The sequence below is a fragment of the Lithobates pipiens genome, unplaced genomic scaffold (genome assembly GCF_037356315.1).
Source record: "Lithobates pipiens isolate NorthernLeopardFrog02 unplaced genomic scaffold, aLitPip1_a1.2 Scaffold_8, whole genome shotgun sequence".
Taxonomy (NCBI): domain Eukaryota; kingdom Metazoa; phylum Chordata; class Amphibia; order Anura; family Ranidae; genus Lithobates; species Lithobates pipiens.
The window spans coordinates 691208440-691227119 of record NW_027507903.1 but is presented as its reverse complement, the minus strand read 5'-3'; the positions used below and the strand labels follow the sequence as shown (position 1 = coordinate 691227119).

Here is an 18680-nt window from a genome sequence, read left to right as displayed (position 1 = left end):
ATGTCAGAGGGGGCGGGTCACCCATACATGTCACTGGGTAGCCCCGGCATTTCCCCTTGCGTCAGAGGGGAGAGGGGTTACCTGTCCACGTCACGGGTGGCCCCGCCCTCGGTTATTTAAGAACTGTCACCCGAGTCATTCTGCCGGGCATCTCCTATGGAGGAGGCTGTATCGTTCGTGGATTGTAGAAGGATTACATCGCTGGAATGTTTTATATTTTTTTATTAAAGGACTTGTGCCAAGCTGTGTGTGTGTTTTTGTTTTACCTTTTTGTCACTTTTTTGGGTGAAATGGTAGGAGTACAATGTACCCTATTACCATTTCACATGGGGGTGCGGGATCTGGGATTCCCCTTTGTTAAAGGGGGCTTCCAGATTCCAATAAGCCCCCCACCCACAGACTCCCACAACCACCGGGCAAGGGTTGTGGTGATGAGGCCCTTCTCCTCATCAACATGGGGAAAAGGTGTTTTAGGCAGGGGCTACCCCAAAGCACCATCCCAAATGTTGAGGGCATGTGGCCTGGTACGGTTCGGGAGGGGGGGCGCCCTCTCACCCCCCCTTTTCCTGCAGCCTGCTAGGTTGCATGCTCGGATAAGAGTCTGATGTGGATTTTTGGGGGGAACCCAATGCCATTTTTTTTTTATTTTGGTTCGGGGGTTCCCCTTAATATTCATACCAGACCCAAAGGGCCTGGTAATGGACTGGGAGGAATCCCATGGCGTTTTTTTCAATGACTTTCATCTGTATTGCGGGACCCGACAATTCATTAATAGCCGCGAGTACTTTTAAATTACTTTTTTTCCTTTAGAAATTACATTTTGTGCAGGGACTTTTCTAAACATGTGAAACATGCGCCTCTTTACAGGCATACTATAGACACCCCCCAGGTACGAAATTTAAAGGAATATTACACTTTTATTGTATCACTTTAAGCATTATTAAAATCACTGCTCCCGAAAAAACGGTTGTTTTTAAAAGTTTTTGTTTTGCATTGATACATGTCCCCTGGGGCAGGACCCGGGTCCCCAAACACTTTTTATGACAATAACTTGCATATAAGCCTTTAAAATTAGCACTTTTGATTTTTCACGTTTCGAGTCCCATAGAACTTAACGGTGTTCGTGTGTTGGAACAAATTTTTTGCCTGTTCGCATTTTCTGGATGCGAACCGAACAGGGGGGGGTGTTCGGCCCATTCCTAATCCTCAACAACCAATCAGCTCTCTGTACACCCAACACTTCCAGCAATTACCCATCACAAATGATCACAGGGAATTAATAATAGGCCAGTCTAAAGACAAAAATGTCAGTGAATAGAGGAATGAAATAAACTCCCAAAGAGTAACCTATTACCCATTACTTCATATGCCCCGTACACACGAGAGGACTTATGTCCGACAGACTTCCAAAGGAGTTCCGCCGGAGTTCCGACAGACTTTTCGGCCGAACGGACTTGGCCACACACGATCACACTAAACTCCGACGGATTCGAACGTGATGACGTACGACCCGACTTGAATAAGGAAGTTCATAGCCAGTAGCCAATAGCTGCCCTAGCGTCGGTTTTAGTCCGTCGGAGTAGCATACACACGAGCGGAGTTTTCGAAGGGGACCGGGTCCGGCGGAGTTCCTTCGGGAAAATTTGAATCATGCTTCATTTCTAAAGTCCGTCAGACTTTGGCGAATCAAAAGTCCGTTGCAGCCCACACACGATCGGATAGTCTGACGGACTCGGTCTTTCGGACTTTGGATGTTGAAAAGTCCGCTCGTGTGTACGGGGCAATAGAGTCGCTACAGACTGGCCACGTGACTGGAATTGTTACCAAACTCCAAAGACACATCCGAAGGCTGAATAGACTCAGCACCCATATCAGGGCCCCCAGTGGATACGACTAATTATAGAACAAGAACCAATCAGAGCTCTGGGAAATGAAAGCTTGGTGAGTAAATGTTCTGATTCCTGAAATGAAATAAACTTACCGTTCCCTTTCCGGATCTCCTCTGTCAGCCTCGCCAAGCCTCCCAGAATCCTCTGGATCTCATCGGAAATAGAACCTGTAATATAAAGAATGTCATTTCAGTGTGCTATATACATGCCCCTCAGACCCCTCTATAGAATGGTACACATACTGTACATAGAGACTTTCATTTTCTGCAGAATAACATTTTCCCTGGTAGTTTTGGGTGCACCAATTCCACCACCACTGAATGTTCACACCCGAAAAAAAAATAACTTTTATTCCTAAAAAGTACTTAATCTTACCCTTAAACCCTGGAATTAAAAATGTAAACCTTCACCCGAGCTCTAATCTTGATATAACTAGTGTGGGAGTTCTGTGCCCTGGACAGGGTGTGAAAAGAATTAATGACCCAGGATTCTCATCCAGGCAGGTTGAGGAGCTCCAGGGAATTTGTTATCATTCAGAGGAAATTGACTTTTCAGTTTCCTCATCAGTAGATAAAAGCTGGTTTGGGACCTGGAGCCTTTCTTAGAGGTCTGGGTGGGATGAAATCTCCAATCCTGGGTCCATGCTTTAAGAACCACCAGCATACTAATTGGTCAGATGTGTGCTGGGCTTTAGGAGAGACCTGACTAGGGTTCTGAGCAAACAAAGTCATTGCCTAGGAGTCCAGAGGGCTCCACCCCGGCAGACAGGAGGTTGTTGTCCAGGAGTCCAGATGGCTCCACCCTGGCAGACAAGGGTATTGCCCAGGAGTCTGGAGGGCTCCACCCCGGCAGACAGGAGGTCATTGCCCAGGAGTCCTGAGGGCTCCACCCCGGCAGACAGGAGGTCATTGCCCAGGAGTCTGGAGGGCTCCACCCTGGCAGACAGGGGTATTGCCCAGAAGTCTGGAGGGCTCTACCCCGGCAGACAGGAGGTCATTGCCCAGGAGTCCAGAGGGCTCCACCCTGGCAGACAGGGGTATTGCCCAGGAGTCTGGAGGGCTCAACCCCGGCAGACAGGGGTTCATTGCTCAGGAGTCTGGAGGGCTTCACCCTGGCATACAGGGGTTCATTGCTCAGGAGTCTGGAGGGCTTCATCCTGGCAGACAGGACTTCATTGCCCAGGATTTCGGAGGGCTCAACCCCAAAAGACAGGAGGTTGTTGCCCAGGAGTCCACAGGCCTACACCCTGGCAGACAGGCGGTTGTTTCCCAGAAGTCAGGAGGGATTCACCTTGGAGAGAGGTAATTCTGAAGGTGTAAGCCATGAAGTTGAATGTCTTGTTTTTTTTGGGGGGGGGGGAGTTTATGAAAGAGAAAGGCTTAACACCTCTACAAGGGAAACTCATGTTTTGTGTTTTTGTGGAGCTTTCTTTTAATAAAATTGGGCAAGATAAAGGCCTTAAAAAAGAAAAGTGAGTGGCTATGTCCTTCAAAAAAGTCTCGACCTAGGACGTCCTCCTTTGATGCATTTCACCCACAAAGCTTGGCTTTATCACTGGGACAACTGCTTCTGCCTTCCCTTCCACAAATGAGTCAAACTTCTGGACCACCTAACTATATTCTCCACCTAACTATATTCTCCACCTAACTATATTCTCCACCTAACTATATTCTCCACTTACCTATATTCTCCACCTAACTATATTCTCCACCTAACTATATTCTCCCCCTAACTATATTCTCCCCCTAACTATATTCCCCACCTAACTATATTCTCCCCCTAACTATATTCTCCACCTAACTATATTCTCCCCCTAACTATATTCTCCACCTAACTATATTCTCCACCTAACTATATTCTCCACCTAACTATATTCTCCCCCTAACTATATTCTCCCCCTAACTATATTCTCCCCCTAACTATATTCTCCACCTAACTATATTCTCCCCCTAACTATATTCTCCTCCTAACTATATTCTCCACCTAACTATATTCTCCACCATTCTGCTGTCTCCATTCAGAAAAGCTTAGCCCTCTGTACTGAGAAATTCCAAGCAAAGCCCAAAAGTACCCAAACGCACCCATATTCCAGAAAACCCCTCCCAGTCCCGTGTAATTCCCACCCCTTTTAGAGTCCAAAGTTGGGTCAATGGTTGGAGATTTATCCGTAATAATGATCTACTTGCCCCCCAAATACATATGTCAGGTCTGATCTTGGAGCGTATGATTACCTGCTACATCATCAGATAGAATTCGGTTCACAGAAGCCTCCATCCTATTTATTTTAGTGATTACACTGGCGGCTGTGAAGAGAGGAAAACCATGATAAACATTTCCTGTACATTCATTCACCAACATTGCTGAACGCTCATCCTTACTAAACACATCCCTTTCATCCTGATTGCGTGTAATTATCTTCGTAGATCACATTGTACAATCTCTCAATATGAATTATGTTTATAATATGTTTTCTCACCTTTAGGAGTGTGTACCGTACACTTTCCAATCCTGCCCCAACTCACCTCTCATGTCCTTTATGAAGGTTTCGGTGTTGGTCAGTTTCTCCGTCAACCTGGAAACTAAAGGAGAAGAATATTGATAAGGTGAGGAAACCAGACCCCCCCGTCACATAGTGTCACTCCTCAGAGGTCCATCTTACCATCCTGGGACAGTTTCTGAACTTGGATGTCCACTCCTAGACTCAGATTCCTCAGCTTCACCTCCATGTTCCGCTCTGTCTGATCCACCCCCTGACCTGCCAAAGTCAGAGAACCAAAATTTAGGAGGTAGGAGATGTTCAAGGAAAGATAGTGTAGACAGTGGAGGGGGGGGGGGGGCTGGGAGAGTTTACAGAGAATGTAGATTGGATGGAGAACTTTCAGAGAATATAGTGTAGACAGTGGGGGATGGGGAGCATCTATAGAATGTAGTGTGGACATTGGGGGGAGGGGGGGGGGCTTCTAGAGAATGTAGTGTGGATGGTGGGGGGAGATCTTCCAGAGAATGTAGTGTGGACAGTGGGGGGAGATCTTCCAGAGAATGAAGTGTGGATGGTGGGGGGAGATCTTCCAGAGAATGTAGTGTGGACAGTGGGGGGAGATCTTCCAGAGAATGTAGTGTGGACAGTGGGGGGAGATCTTCCAGAGAATGTAGTGTGGATGGTGGGGGGAGATCTTCCAGAGAATGTAGTGTGGACAGTGGGGGGAGATCTTCCAGAGAATGTAGTGTGGACAGTAGGGGGAGATCTTCTAGAGAATGTAGTGTGGACAGTGGGGGGAGATCTTCCAGAGAATGTAGTGTGGACAGTGGGGGGAGATCTTCCAGAGAATGAAGTGTGGATGGTGGGGGGAGATCTTCCAGAGAATGTAGTGTGGACAGTGGGGGGAGATCTTCCAGAGAATGAAGTGTGGATGGTGGGGGGGAGATCTTCCAGAGAATGTAGTGTGGACAGTGGGGGGAGATCTTCCAGAGAATGTAGTGTGGACAGTGGGGGGAGATCTTCCAGAGAATGTAGTGTGGATGGTGGGGGGAGATCTTCCAGAGAATGTAGTGTGGACAGTGGGGGGAGATCTTCTAGAGAATGTAGTGTGGACAGTAGGGGGAGATCTTCCAGAGAATGTAGTGTGGACAGTGGGGGGAGATCTTCCAGAGAATGTAGTGTGGACAGTGGGGGGAGATCTTCCAGAGAATGTAGTGTGGACAGTGGGGGGAGATCTTCCAGAGAATGTAGTGTGGACAGTGGGGGGAGATCTTCCAGAGAATGAAGTGTGGATGGTGGGGGGAGATCTTCCAGAGAATGTAGTGTGGACAGTGGGGGGAGATCTTCCAGAGAATGTAGTGTGGACAGTGGGGGGAGATCTTCCAGAGAATGTAGTGTGGATGGTGGGGGGAGATCTTCCAGAGAATGTAGTGTGGACAGTGGGGGGAGATCTTCCAGAGAATGTAGTGTGGACAGTAGGGGGAGATCTTCCAGAGAATGTAGTGTGGACAGTGGGGGGAGATCTTCCAGAGAATGTAGTGTGGACAGTGGGGGGAGATCTTCCAGAGAATGTAGTGTGGATGGTGGGGGGAGATCTTCCAGAGAATGTAGTGTGGATGGTGGGGGGAGATCTTCCAGAGAATGTAGTGTGGACAGTGGGGGGAGATCTTCCATAGAATGTAATGTGGACAGTGGGGGGAGATCTTCCAGAGAATGTAGTGTGGACAGTAGGGGGGATCTTCCAGAGAATGTAGTGTGGATAGTGGGGGGAGATCTTCCAGAGAATGTAGTGTGGACAGTGGGGGGGAGATCTTCCAGAGAATGTAGTGTGGACAGTGGGGGGAGATCTTCCAGAGAATGTAGTGTGGACAGTGGGGGGAGATCTTCCAGAGAATGTAATGTGGACAGTGGGGGGAGATCTTCCAGAGAATGTAGTGTGGATGGTGGGGGGGGGATCTTCCAGAGAATGTAGTGTGGACAGTGGGGGGAGATCTTCCAGAGAATGTAGTGTGGACAGTGGGGGAGATCTTCCAGAGAATGTAGTGTGGACAGTAGGGGGAGATCTTCCAGAGAATGTAGTGTGGACAGTGGGGGGAGATCTTCCAGAGAATGTAGTGTGGACAGTGGGGGGAGATCTTCCAGAGAATGTAATGTGGACAGTGGGGGGAGATCTTCCAGAGAATGTAGTGTGGATGGTGGGGGGGGGATCTTCCAGAGAATGTAGTGTGGACAGTGGGGGGAGATCTTCCAGAGAATGTAGTGTGGACAGTGGGGGAGATCTTCCAGAGAATGTAGTGTGGACAGTGGGGGGAGATCTTCCAGAGAATGGAGTGTGGACAGTAGGGGGAGATCTTCCAGAGAATGTAGTGTGGACAGTGGGGGAGATCTTCCAGAGAATGTAGTGTGGACAGTAGGGGGAGATCTTCCAGAGAATGTAGTGTGGATGGTGGGGGGAGATCTTCCAGAGAATGTAGTGTGGACAGTGGGGGGAGATCTTCCAGAGAATGTAGTGTGGACAGTGGGGGGAGATCTTCCAGAGAATGTAGTGTGGACAGTGGGGGAGATCTTCCAGAGAATGTAGTGTGGACAGTGGGGGGAGATCTTCCAGAAAATGTAGTGTGGACAGTGGAGGGAGATCTTCCAGAGAATGTAGTGTGGACAGTGGGGGGAGATCTTCCAGAGAATGTAGTGTGGACAGTAGGGGGAGATCTTCCAGAGAATGTAGTGTGGACAGTGGGGGGAGATCTTCCAGAGAATGTAGTGTGGATGGTGGGGGGAGATCTTCCAGAGAATGTAGTGTGGATGGTGGGGGAGATCTTCCAGAGAATGTAGTGTGGACAGTAGGGGGAGATCTTCCAGAGAATGTAGTGTGGACAGTGGGGGGAGATCTTCCAGAGAATGTAGTGTGGACAGTGGGGGAGATCTTCCAGAGAATGTAGTGTGGACAGTGGGGGGAGATCTTCCAGAAAATGTAGTGTGGACAGTGGAGGGAGATCTTCCAGAGAATGTAGTGTGGACAGTGGGGGGAGATCTTCCAGAGAATGTAGTGTGGACAGTGGGGGGAGATCTTCCAGAGAATGTAGTGTGGACAGTGGGGGGAGATCTTCCAGAGAATGTAGTGTGGATGGTGGGGGGAGATCTTCCAGAGAATGTAGTGTGGATGGTGGGGGGAGATCTTCCAGAGAATGTAGTGTGGACAGTGGGGGGAGATCTTCCAGAGAATGTAGTGTGGACAGTAGGGGGGGGATCTTCCAGAGAATGTAGTGTGGACAGTGGGGGGAGATCTTCCAGAGAATGTAGTGTGGATGGTGGTGGGAGATCTTCCAGAGAATGTAGTGTGGACAGTAGGGAGAGATCTTCCAGAGAATGTAGTGTGGACAGTGGGGGGAGATCTTCCAGAGAATGTAGTGTGGACGGTGGGGGGAGATCTTCCAGAGAATGTAGTGTGGACAGTGGGGGGAGATCTTCCAGAGAATGTAGTGTGGACAGTAGGGGGAGATCTTCCAGAGAATGTAGTGTGGACAGTGGGGGGAGATCTTCCAGAGAATGTAGTGTGGACAGTAGGGGGAGATCTTCCAGAGAATGTAGTGTGGACAGTAGGGAGAGATCTTCCAGAGAATGTAGTGTGGACAGTGGGGGAGATCTTCCAGAGAATGTAGTGTGGACAGTAGGGGGAGATCTTCCAGAGAATGTAGTGTGGACAGTGGGGGGAGATCTTCCAGAGAATGTAGTGTGGACAGTGGGGGGGAGATCTTCCAGAGAATGTAGTGTGGACAGTGGGGGGAGATCTTCCAGAGAATGTAGTGTGGATGGTGGGGGGGGGGAGATCTTCCAGAGAATGTAGTGTGGACAGTGGGGGGAGATCTTCCATAGAATGTAATGTGGACAGTGGGGGGAGATCTTCCAGAGAATGTAGTGTGGACAGTAGGGGGGATCTTCCAGAGAATGTAGTGTGGATAGTGGGGGGAGATCTTCCAGAGAATGTAGTGTGGACAGTGGGGGGGAGATCTTCCAGAGAATGTAGTGTGGACAGTGGGGGGAGATCTTCCAGAGAATGTAGTGTGGACAGTGGGGGGAGATCTTCCAGAGAATGTTAGTGTGGACAGTGGGGGAGATCTTCCAGAGAATGTAATGTGGACAGTGGGGGGAGATCTTCCAGAGAATGTAGTGTGGACAGTAGGGGGGATCTTCCAGAGAATGTAGTGTGGATAGTGGGGGGAGATCTTCCAGAGAATGTAGTGTGGACAGTGGGGGGAGATCTTCCAGAGAATGTAGTGTGGACAGTGGGGGGAGATCTTCCAGAGAATGTAGTGTGGACAGTGGGGGGAGATCTTCCAGAGAATGTAATGTGGACAGTGGGGGGAGATCTTCCAGAGAATGTAGTGTGGACAGTGGGGGAGATCTTCCAGAGAATGTAGTGTGGACAGTGGGGGGAGATCTTCCAGAGAATGTAGTGTGGACAGTGGGGGGGATCTTCCAGAGAATGTAATGTGGACAGTGGGGGGAGATCTTCCAGAGAATGTAGTGTGGACAGTAGGGGGGATCTTCCAGAGAATGTAGTGTGGATAGTGGGGGGAGATCTTCCAGAGAATGTAGTGTGGACAGTGGGGGGGAGATCTTCCAGAGAATGTAGTGTGGACAGTGGGGGGAGATCTTCCAGAGAATGTAGTGTGGACAGTGGGGGGAGATCTTCCAGAGAATGTAATGTGGACAGTGGGGGGAGATCTTCCAGAGAATGTAGTGTGGACAGTGGGGGAGATCTTCCAGAGAATGTAGTGTGGACAGTGGGGGGAGATCTTCCAGAGAATGTAGTGTGGACAGTGGGGGAGATCTTCCAGAGAATGTAGTGTGGACAGTGGGGGGAGATCTTCCAGAGAATGTAGTGTGGACAGTGGGGGAGATCTTCCAGAGAATGTAGTGTGAACAGTGGGGGGGAGATCTTCCAGAGAATGTAGTGTGGACAGTGGTGGGAGATCTTCCAGAGAATGTAGTGTGGACAGTGGGGGGAGATCTTCCAGAGAATGTAGTGTGGACAGTGGGGGGAGATCTTCCAGAGAATGTAGTGTGGATGGTGGTGGGAGATCTTCCAGAGAATGTAGTGTGGACAGTGGGGGGAGATCTTCCAGAGAATGTAGTGTGGACAGTGGGGGGAGATCTTCCAGAGAATGTAGTGTGGACAGTAGGGGGAGATCTTCCAGAGAATGTAGTGTGGACAGTGGGGGGAGATCTTCCAGAGAATGTAGTGTGGACAGTGGGGGGAGATCTTCCAGAGAATGTAGTGTGGACGGTGGGGGGAGATCTTCCAGAGAATGTAGTGTGGACAGTGGGGGGAGATCTTCCAGAGAATGTAGTGTGGACAGTAGGGGGAGATCTTCCAGAGAATGTAGTGTGGATGGGGGGGGGGAGATCTTCCAGAGAATGTAGTGTGGACAGTGGGGGAAGATCTTCCAGAGAATGTAGTGTGGACAGTAGGGGGAGAACTTCCAGAGAATGTAGTGTGGACAGTGGGGGGGAGATCTTCCAGAGAATGTAGTGTGGATGGTGGGGGTGGGGGGTTTTCCAAAGTTATGTAGTGTGGATGGTCGGGGGAAACTACAGAGAATGTAGTGCAGATGGGGGGAGGGCTTGCAGAGAACGGAGTGTGGATGGTAAAGGGAGCTTCTAGAGAAAGTAGTGTGGACCATTGGGGGAGATCTTCCAGGAAATATAGTGTGCATGGTGGAGGGGAGAACTTTAAGAGAATTTAGTAAGGATGGAAGGGGGAGAGCATCTACAGAATGTAGTGTGAATGGTGGGGGGGTGAGTTTTTATGATGAATGGATGGAATGTGAGGTGTGCATGAGGAGGGACAGTGAGGTTGAACTCACGTGTGATGGTGACGATGAGGATGATGATGATGAAGAGGAGACCAGTGCAAAGTGCCGACAGAGAGCAGATCAGGCCGGAGGAGGGTTGGGGGATCCACCTGTTCATGGTGATTCCTGAAAGAGAGAATTGCATTGGACTCCTTTGTGAATGTTCTTAATTCTCCATGTCGGGTGTAATTCTTAGAATATGATTATGTAAGGATGTAAAAGACGAAATCTATAAGTCATTACAATAATTGAGTTCTCTTCTAGGTGTCTATAGGTTGGTGGCCTGCATTCTACACTTACTGTATAACATACAAAACTAATTGTGATATGGACACCAATAGGAGTATTCTTCCAAAACTGCACTTAATTGACCACCAAAGATTTTTTTCCTGAAAAACATTTAAATCCCACCCCTTAAAATCAGGACAACTCTGTCCCATTCCAGACGCAGACCTCACAACCCTGTCTATCCTAACTACCTACGAGGGCAAGTGAAAAATAAAAAATGCAAAATTCCTTCAAATTCATATTCTCTGTGTATCACCCTTTAGGTTAGGTAGATTTTTATTTCTTGTAGCTTTCCTGTAATCAGTTGAACATGTGATTTTGGCGCGGAGTTCCCCTTAAAATCCATACCAGACCTGAAGAAGGGTCTGGTATGGATTCTGGGGGGACTCCCACACCATTTAAAAAAAAACAAATTGGCGTGGGGTTCCCCTTAAAATACATATCAGACCTGAAGGGCCTGGTATGGATTTTAGGGGGGACCCCCATTCCATATTTTTTTTTTTGGCACGGGGTTCCCATTAATATCCATATTAGACCTGAAGGGCCTGTAATGGACTGGGGTGGGGGAACTCACGCCATTTTTCCAATGATTTTTATGTATATTGCCGGGCTCCGGCAATACATTACAGCAGCGAGCAGTTTTAAATGACATTTTTTCCTTTAGACATGTAATGTTGCTTCTCTCATTCATTACACTATGTACAGCCACTGTGTAAGCAGCCTTACATAGTGTGGGGCATGGACTTAGCCCCCTGAGCCATGATTGGCCAAAGGCACAATCGCTGTGATTGGCCAAAGCATGCAGGTCAGGTGCATGCTTTGGCCAATCATAGGTCACCAATGCACTCTCGAAGTGCATTATGGGGCACTCAAATTTGCTGAGAACCCCCCATAATGTTCTAAATTTGGTGAATGGGCGAACACTCAATCTTCAAGTCAAAAAGTATGTTTGACTCGAAACATCAGGCTCATCCCTAATATTCAGGTGTGTTGGGCGGGAGGTGCAAGGGAGGGCTCCATAATGTTCAAGTATTCACCAGGTAGGTTATAATAAGGCATTGAGGAGAAGAAGTTCCCAGCCTGAAGGGCTGCTGGTCTTCAGGGCAGTTCAGCTGAAGATTCTACTTGTGTTTATCGAGGTCTCAGCTGTGATGACCTAGGGGGGCTATTCTGCTACAATTCTCTGGAGCTATCAGAGGGGGTTTCACTGGGGATCCAGTCTGGAAGATTCACTGAGAAACCGTCTGCCTGAGGCTGGAGAGCGGCATCCAGGTATCCAGGGTCACTGTGTGTAGAGACCTGAGTGCTGGATCTGGGTGGCTGTTGCTGCTGCTAACCCCCTGGGGCACTAATACCCCCATGGGGCACTAATACTAAGGCTTGCCTGGCCTGTGGAACATTGCTTACGGTGCCCCAGTGCTGCCCATTCCCTGCTACAGGGGCTGTTCTAAGAAGAAGTCACACGGAAAAAAGTGTCTTCTCATTACTGTCTGGTGTTCTGGAGTATATTCCACGGCACCACTGAGCCCCATCCGGGTTAATCAGCAATAAAGTTTGAAAAAAGCAACCGCTAGACCGTTTACTGAGCCAGAAGAGCCAATGTTGTTGTTTGCCCGGCTGGCGCTACACTGGTGGGAGAAGATCCTGGGACACAAATCAGCGGCCCTTTCCGGGGTGAGGGCTACCTCTGTATGGTGGTTCATACCTTGGTAAGTTGAATAGATTCCAGCGGGACTCTTGGTGGGTGTTGGGTCTTCTTGAATAAACTGTATGTCCTTATAGCGCACCGACATGTCCTGTAGAAGACTTTGTTATAGACAGACAGATCCATAAATAACCAGGCAGACCCCATCCTTTCCCCAATCATCAATGACCCTACACAGGATTAAGGATGAGCCGAACAGCCCCCCCCCCCCCCCCCCCGTTTCGCACCAGAACATACCGAACAGGCATAAAATACAGATGAACACCATTAAAGTCTATGAGACACTAACATAAAAAACCAAAAGTGCTAATTTTAAAGGCTTATATGCAAGTTATTGTCATAACAAATGTTTGGGGACCCGGGTCCGGCCCCACGGGACATGTATCAATGCAAAACATTTTTTTCTTTTGGGAGCAGTGATTTTAATAATGCTTAAAGTGAAACGATAAAAATAAAATATTCCTTTAAATTTCGTACCTGGAGGGGTCCTTAGTATGCCTGTAAATTGGATAATTTTTTCCGTGTTTAGAACAGTCCGAGAGCAAAATGACATTTCTAAAGGAAAAAAGTCATTTAAAACTGATTGTGGCTATAATGAATTGTCGGGTCTCAGCAATATGGATAAAACTCAGGCCGCGTACACACGCGCGGACTGTTGGCCCAACCTTGTCCGCTGAACAGTGTTTGGGCGGACAGTCCGCTCGTGTGTGGGCTTTCAGCGGACAGTTTCAGCGGACAGTTGGACGGACAAGGTTTTACGGAAATTCCGAAAAACTGTCCGCTGAAACCTTGTTTCAACGAACAGTCCGCCCGTGTGTAGGCTTGTTCGTCAAACTAAGTTCCGCGCATGCTCAGAAAGGATTTTCAAGCCGAAAGTTATAATGCAGTGTATAGGACGTCATATTTTGCGTCCCGTCGTACGTGCCGTTCACGTCATCGCGCACGGTTTCAGCAAACTGTTCGTTCGACATGTGTGGCCATGTCCATCCATGCTAAGTTTGAGCGGACTGTTCGCTCAAACTGTTGGACGGACAAAGTTGGGCCAACAGTCCGCGCGTGTGTACGCGGCCTCATTGAAAAAAAGAGCATGGGTTCCCCCCCCCCAGTCCATTACCAGGTCCTTCAGGTCGTGTATGGATTTTAAGGGAAACCCTGCGCCAAATTAAAAAAATAAATGGCGTAGGGGTCCTCCCCAAAATACCCTTATCCGAGCATGCAACCTGGCAGGCCGCAGGAAAAGAGAGAGGGGATGAGAAAAACATCTTGTCTCCATGTTGATCGGAACAAGGGCCTCATCCCCACAACCCTTGCCTGGTGGTTGTGGGGGTCTGCGGGCGAGGGGGGTTTATCGGAATATGGAAGCCCCCTTTAACAAGGGGACCCCCAGATCCCAGCCCCCCATGTGAATTGGTACCATTTCACAAAAAAAGTGTAAAAAAGACACGAGACACATTGGGACAAGTCCTTTATTAAATGATAAAAAATAAAAATGTCCCACGAAAAAGAACGAAAAAAAATGCAACAGCTCTGCCTCCATGGGAGGCTCCCGCCGAGTGACATTTCTTCTTGGTGACAGCTGTTATATAACTGAGGGTGGGGCCACTCGGTGACGTAACCGGTGACCCCACCTTCCTCTGATGTCACATTGCATCAGAGGGGGGCGGGGTCACCCGTTTATGTCACTGTGTGGCCCCACCCTCAGCTATATAACAGCTGTCACTGAGAAGCAGCGTCACTCGGCGGGAGCCTCGCAAAAAGGCGGAGGTGTTGCGGCTTTTCTTTTTTCAGTCCGTCGGGCGGCGTGAGATGGATCTACATTACGGGGACATTTTTCTTTTTTCTCTTTTTTAATAAAGGATTTGTCCCTAATTGTCTCCTGTCTTTTTTACTATTTTTGACACTTTGTTTGTGAAGTGGGAGGGGTACAATGTACCCATTACCAATTCACATAGGGGGGCAGGATCTGGGGGTCCCCTTGTTAAAGGGGCTTCCAGATTCTGATAAGCCCCCTGCCCTCATACCCCCACAACCACCGGGCAAGGGTTGTGGGGATGAGGCCCTTGTCCCCATCAACATTGGGACAAGATGTTTTGAGAGGCTACTCCAAAGCACCCTCCCCATGTTGAGGGCATGTGGCCTGGTACGGTTCAGGAGGAGGCGCTGGGTTCCCCTTAATATCCATACCAGACCTAAATGGCCTTGTATGGATTTTGGGGGGACCCCCACTAATTTTTTTTTAAATTTTAGGTTCGGGGTTCCCCTTAATATTTATACCAGACCCAAAGGGCCTGGTAATGGACTGGGGGGGGATCCCATGCTCTTTTTTTCAATCAGTTTCATCTATATTGCTGAGACCCGACAATTCATTACAGCCGCGATCAGTTTTAAATGACAAATTTTCCTTTAGAAATGTCATTTTTGCTGTGGTACTGTTCTAAACACGGGAAACATGCGCCACTTTACAGGCATACTATAGACACCCCCCCGGCATGATATTTAAAGGAATATTTCACTTTTAGCATTATTAAAATCACTACTCCCAAAAGAACTGCCATATTTAAAACTTTTTTTTGCATTGATCCATGTCCCCTGGGGCAGGACCCGGGTCCCCAAACACTTTTTATGACAATAACTTGCATAAAAGCCTTTAAAATTAGCAATTTTGATTTTCCATGTTAATGTCCCATAGACTTTAACGGGGTTCCGCGGCTTTCAAATTTTCCCCCCGAACACCGCATAATGTTCGCTGTCCGCCCGATCGTCCGAACAACCAAAGTTCGGCCCAAACTTAATCTCTGGGCCAAACCGTTCGCGCATCCCAACACAGGATACAACTTGGATGGACTCTGAGACAGATCTATATTAGAACCAGTACTGAACTCCTCTCATGGAGGAACCCTCACTTCTCCTCACTTCTCCTCACTTCTCCTCACTTCTCCTCCCCTCTAACCCCTCGCTTCCCCTTAATACGCTCTCCTCCTCACTTCTCCTCCCTTCTCCTCCCTCGCTTCCCTTTAATACCCTTCTCCTCCTCCCTTCTCCTCCCTCGCTTCCCTTTAATACCTTCTCCTCCTCACTTCTCCTCACTTCTCCTCACTTCTCCTCACTTCTCCTCACTTCTCCTCACTTCTCCTCACTTCTCCTCCCCTCTAACCCCTCGCTTCCCCTTAATACGCTCTCCTCCTCACTTCTCCTCCCTTCTCCTCCCTCGCTTCCCCTTTAATACCCTTCTCCTCCTCCCTTCTCCTCCCTCGCTTCCCTTTAATACCTTCTCCTCCTCACTTCTCCTCACTTCTCCTCCTTTCTCCTGCCTCATTTCCCTTTAATACCTTCTCCTCCTCACTTCTCCTCCCTTCTCCTTCCTCGTTTCCCCTTAATACCTTCTCCTCCTCACTTCTCTTCCCTTCTCCTCCCTCACTTCCCTTTAATACCTCCTCCTCCTCCCCTTTTCCCTTTACTCTTTCATCTCCCTCTCTCTGCCCCCCTTTACTTTTCACCCCCTCTCTCTCTTCTCTCCTTCCCCCTCTCCCACTCTTCACTTCCCACCTTCTATCCATCTTCTCTCTCCCCCCTCCTACTCCTGCCCTGTCTCTCTCCCCCCTCTCCTTCTCCCCCACTATCCTCTCTTTTTTCTGCTCCCTTCTTCTTTCCCACCCTCCTCCCCATTCTCTCTCCTCTCCTTCTTCTCATCTCTTTCTGCCCCCCCATCCCTCCCTTCTCCCTTCTTTCATCTCCCCTTCTCTCTCCCTTTTTCTCATCTCTCTCTCCAATCCTCCTCCTGCTCCATTTCATCCTATTTTTTCCTCCCTCTTTCCTCCTTCCCTTGATTTCTCTCCCTCCTTCTTCTTCTCTTACACTTCTTCACATTCCCTACACTCTTTCTCCCCCTGATCCCGTCTTCCCCTTTCTCCACTCCTCTATCCTTCTCTCCTGTCTCTTTCTCATTCTACCCCACTCTTTCCCCCCTCCTTCTTACCCCCATTTCTCTCTATCCATCTCTCTTCCTCCCCCTCTTCCCCTTTTCCTTTCCTTCTATCACTCCCCCTCTTTCTCTCCCCAGCTCTCTCCCCTTCTGCCCCATCTTTCCCTTCCATATCACCCCTCTCTCCCTTCTCTTTCTCCCTTCTCCTCTTTCTCTCCCGCCCTTCTCTCTCATTCCCTCTCTTCTACCCCGCTCTCTCCTCCTCCTTCTCACCCCCATTTCTCTCTACTCATCTATCTTCCTCCCCCTTTCTTCTCCTCCTATCTCTGCCCCCCCCCCCCCAAGCTCTCCTACTCTTTCTCTCCCCTCACTATCTCCCGTACCTTTCTCCCCTTCTGCCCCATCTTTCCCTCCCTCTCCCCCCCCTCTCTTTCCTTCTTCCCCTATCTATCACCCCCCCCTTTTTTTACCACTCTCTAACTTCCCTTTCTTCTTCTTCTTCCACTTCTTCCACCTCCTCCCCTCTAACTTTTTCTCTCCCAGTTCTTGCACCCCCCCATCTTCCCTTTCCTCACCCCACCTCTCTTTCCCTCCATTTTCTCCCCTTCCCCCCCTCGACTGCATTCTCACCTCATTTTTTTCCCTCTCCTCTCCGCCTTCTCTTCCCCCTTTCCATTCCTCTCGGATTCATCTACTTTTTTTAACCCCCCCCCCTCTCTCTCTCTATTTTTCTCCCCTCTCCCTTCTCCTCCCCCCTGTCTCTCCTCTTCCTTTTTGCTCCCCCTCTCTCTCTCTCTTTTTCCCCCCATCTTCCTCCTTTCTCCTCTCCCTTTCTACCCCTGTCTTTCTTCTCTTCCTTTTAACCCCCCCTCTTTCTACCTTTTTTCCCCCTTCTTCTACCCCCTTATTCCTCCTTCTCTCCCACTCTCCTTTCTCTTCCCCTCCTCCCCCTCCTTCTCTTCATCCTCTTCTCCCCCACTCTACCCCTCCTTCCTCCCCCCTTTCTCTCTATACATCTCTCTTCCTCTCCCTTCCTTTTTCCCCTTCTTCTTGCCTTTTCCCCCTTTATTCTCCCCCTGTCTCTGCCCCCCCCCTTAATCTGCCCTCACACTCTCTTCCCCTCCTCCCCCTTTTTCTCCCTTTATTTCTGCACACTTACTTCTCCCCCCTCTTTCTCCCCATTACTCTCTCTCTGCTCTCTCCCCTCCCCTTCTCTTACTCCCCCCATGGCCTCCCTCGGTCTTACCTTGTAGTCTCGGTGTTGTCCTCTCGGTATCTGGCAGTGGTTTGGAGCTCTCTCTGGTTGGGATGATACACAAATTGTTTCTTTGTGATTCTCTTATCTATATCAGGTTCTACTTCCATCCTGACCCCCTTACCTCCTGACCTCACTTCATCCCGGCCAGAGAACATCTTCATCCTGGAGGAAATCTGCCAAGTTCTAAAATCATTCTTCGAAAATTTCATCCACTACCAAAAAAACTATTAATAATAGTGCTGATCACAATGTGGGGGGGGGGGATTTTTTTCCTCCACCGGACTGAATATTGGCCAATCCCTGACATATCTGGGTACATTTGCTGCCTTTGGTGTCAACCACTCTGAAAATAAAATGGAAATGTGCAACAGATGTGGGACTGGAGGAGGGGGGTGGTGGCAAGTCCTCCAGAGTAGGCACGAGCTCCTGGCTCAGTCCAAATTTGGCTTATTCTGGCATATATATATATATATATACTGTATACTGTGTATATAGTAGCATTTTCTGCTCCCTCTACTATATATCACAGGTAGGGATGAGCTTCGAGTGTCAAACCCCTTGTCAAATTTAAAAATATCTGATATGGATATTAAGGGGAACCCCGCATCAAATTAAAAAGAAAATTGACGTGGGGGTCCCCCTAAAAATCCATACCAGACCCTTTATCCGAGCACGCAACCTAGCAGGCCGCAGGAAAAGAGGGGGGGCGCTCTCTCCCTCCTGAACCGTACCAGGCCACATACCCTCAACATTGGGAGGATGCTTTGGGGGTTTGTGACCCCTCAAAGCACCTTGTCCCCATGTTGATGAGGACAAGGGCCTCATCCTCACAACCCTGGCTGGTGGTTGTGAGGGTCTGCGGGCAGGGGGCTTATCAGAATCTGGAAGTCCCCTTTAACAAGGGGACCCCCAGATCCCGCCCCCCCCTGTTTGAAATGGTAAGGGGGTACAAAAGTACCCCTACCATTTCACAAATAAAGTGTAAAAATGGTTAAATAAGACAAACACACTTTTGAAAAATTCCTTTATTAAAAATAAAAAAAAAGATTCCATCGTTGCTAATCCACTCTTGCTATCCAGCGACGAATCTCCGGGGTCCAGCGATGGATGATCATATCCAGCGACGGGGGATCACTCAGTCCAGCGCTGTCCATACATCCGTCTTCTGTCTCCATTGCGGACATCCCAGCGCTGACGTTTCTTATATTAGGAGGGCGGGGCCACCCGTCACCTGACCCCGCCCCCTCTGACGCTGGTGAAGGGAGCCAGGGGTTCCCCAGTGAC

At 49.0% G+C, this 18680-nt stretch overlaps 1 protein-coding gene across 2 annotated transcripts in view; it reads right to left on the bottom strand.

The window, feature by feature from the left end:
- Positions 1-17572, bottom strand: part of LOC143962386 (asialoglycoprotein receptor 1-like) — a 53981-nt gene extending 36409 nt beyond the window's left edge. The window contains exons 1-7 of one of the 2 annotated variants that reach the window (XM_077471672.1): positions 17385-17572; positions 12217-12317; positions 10236-10349; positions 4549-4644; positions 4412-4468; positions 4121-4192; positions 1982-2056 (exon numbers count right to left, since the gene is read on the bottom strand). In XM_077471672.1, the coding sequence (XP_077327798.1) occupies positions 1982-2056; positions 4121-4192; positions 4412-4468; positions 4549-4644; positions 10236-10349; positions 12217-12317; positions 17385-17557 (688 nt within the window). In that variant the 5' untranslated portion in view covers positions 17558-17572. The remainder of the gene's footprint in view (positions 1-1981; positions 2057-4120; positions 4193-4411; positions 4469-4548; positions 4645-10235; positions 10350-12216; positions 12318-17384) is intronic. The other variant, XM_077471673.1, reaches the window with a different exon arrangement.
- Between the last annotated feature and the right edge of the window lie 1108 nt (positions 17573-18680).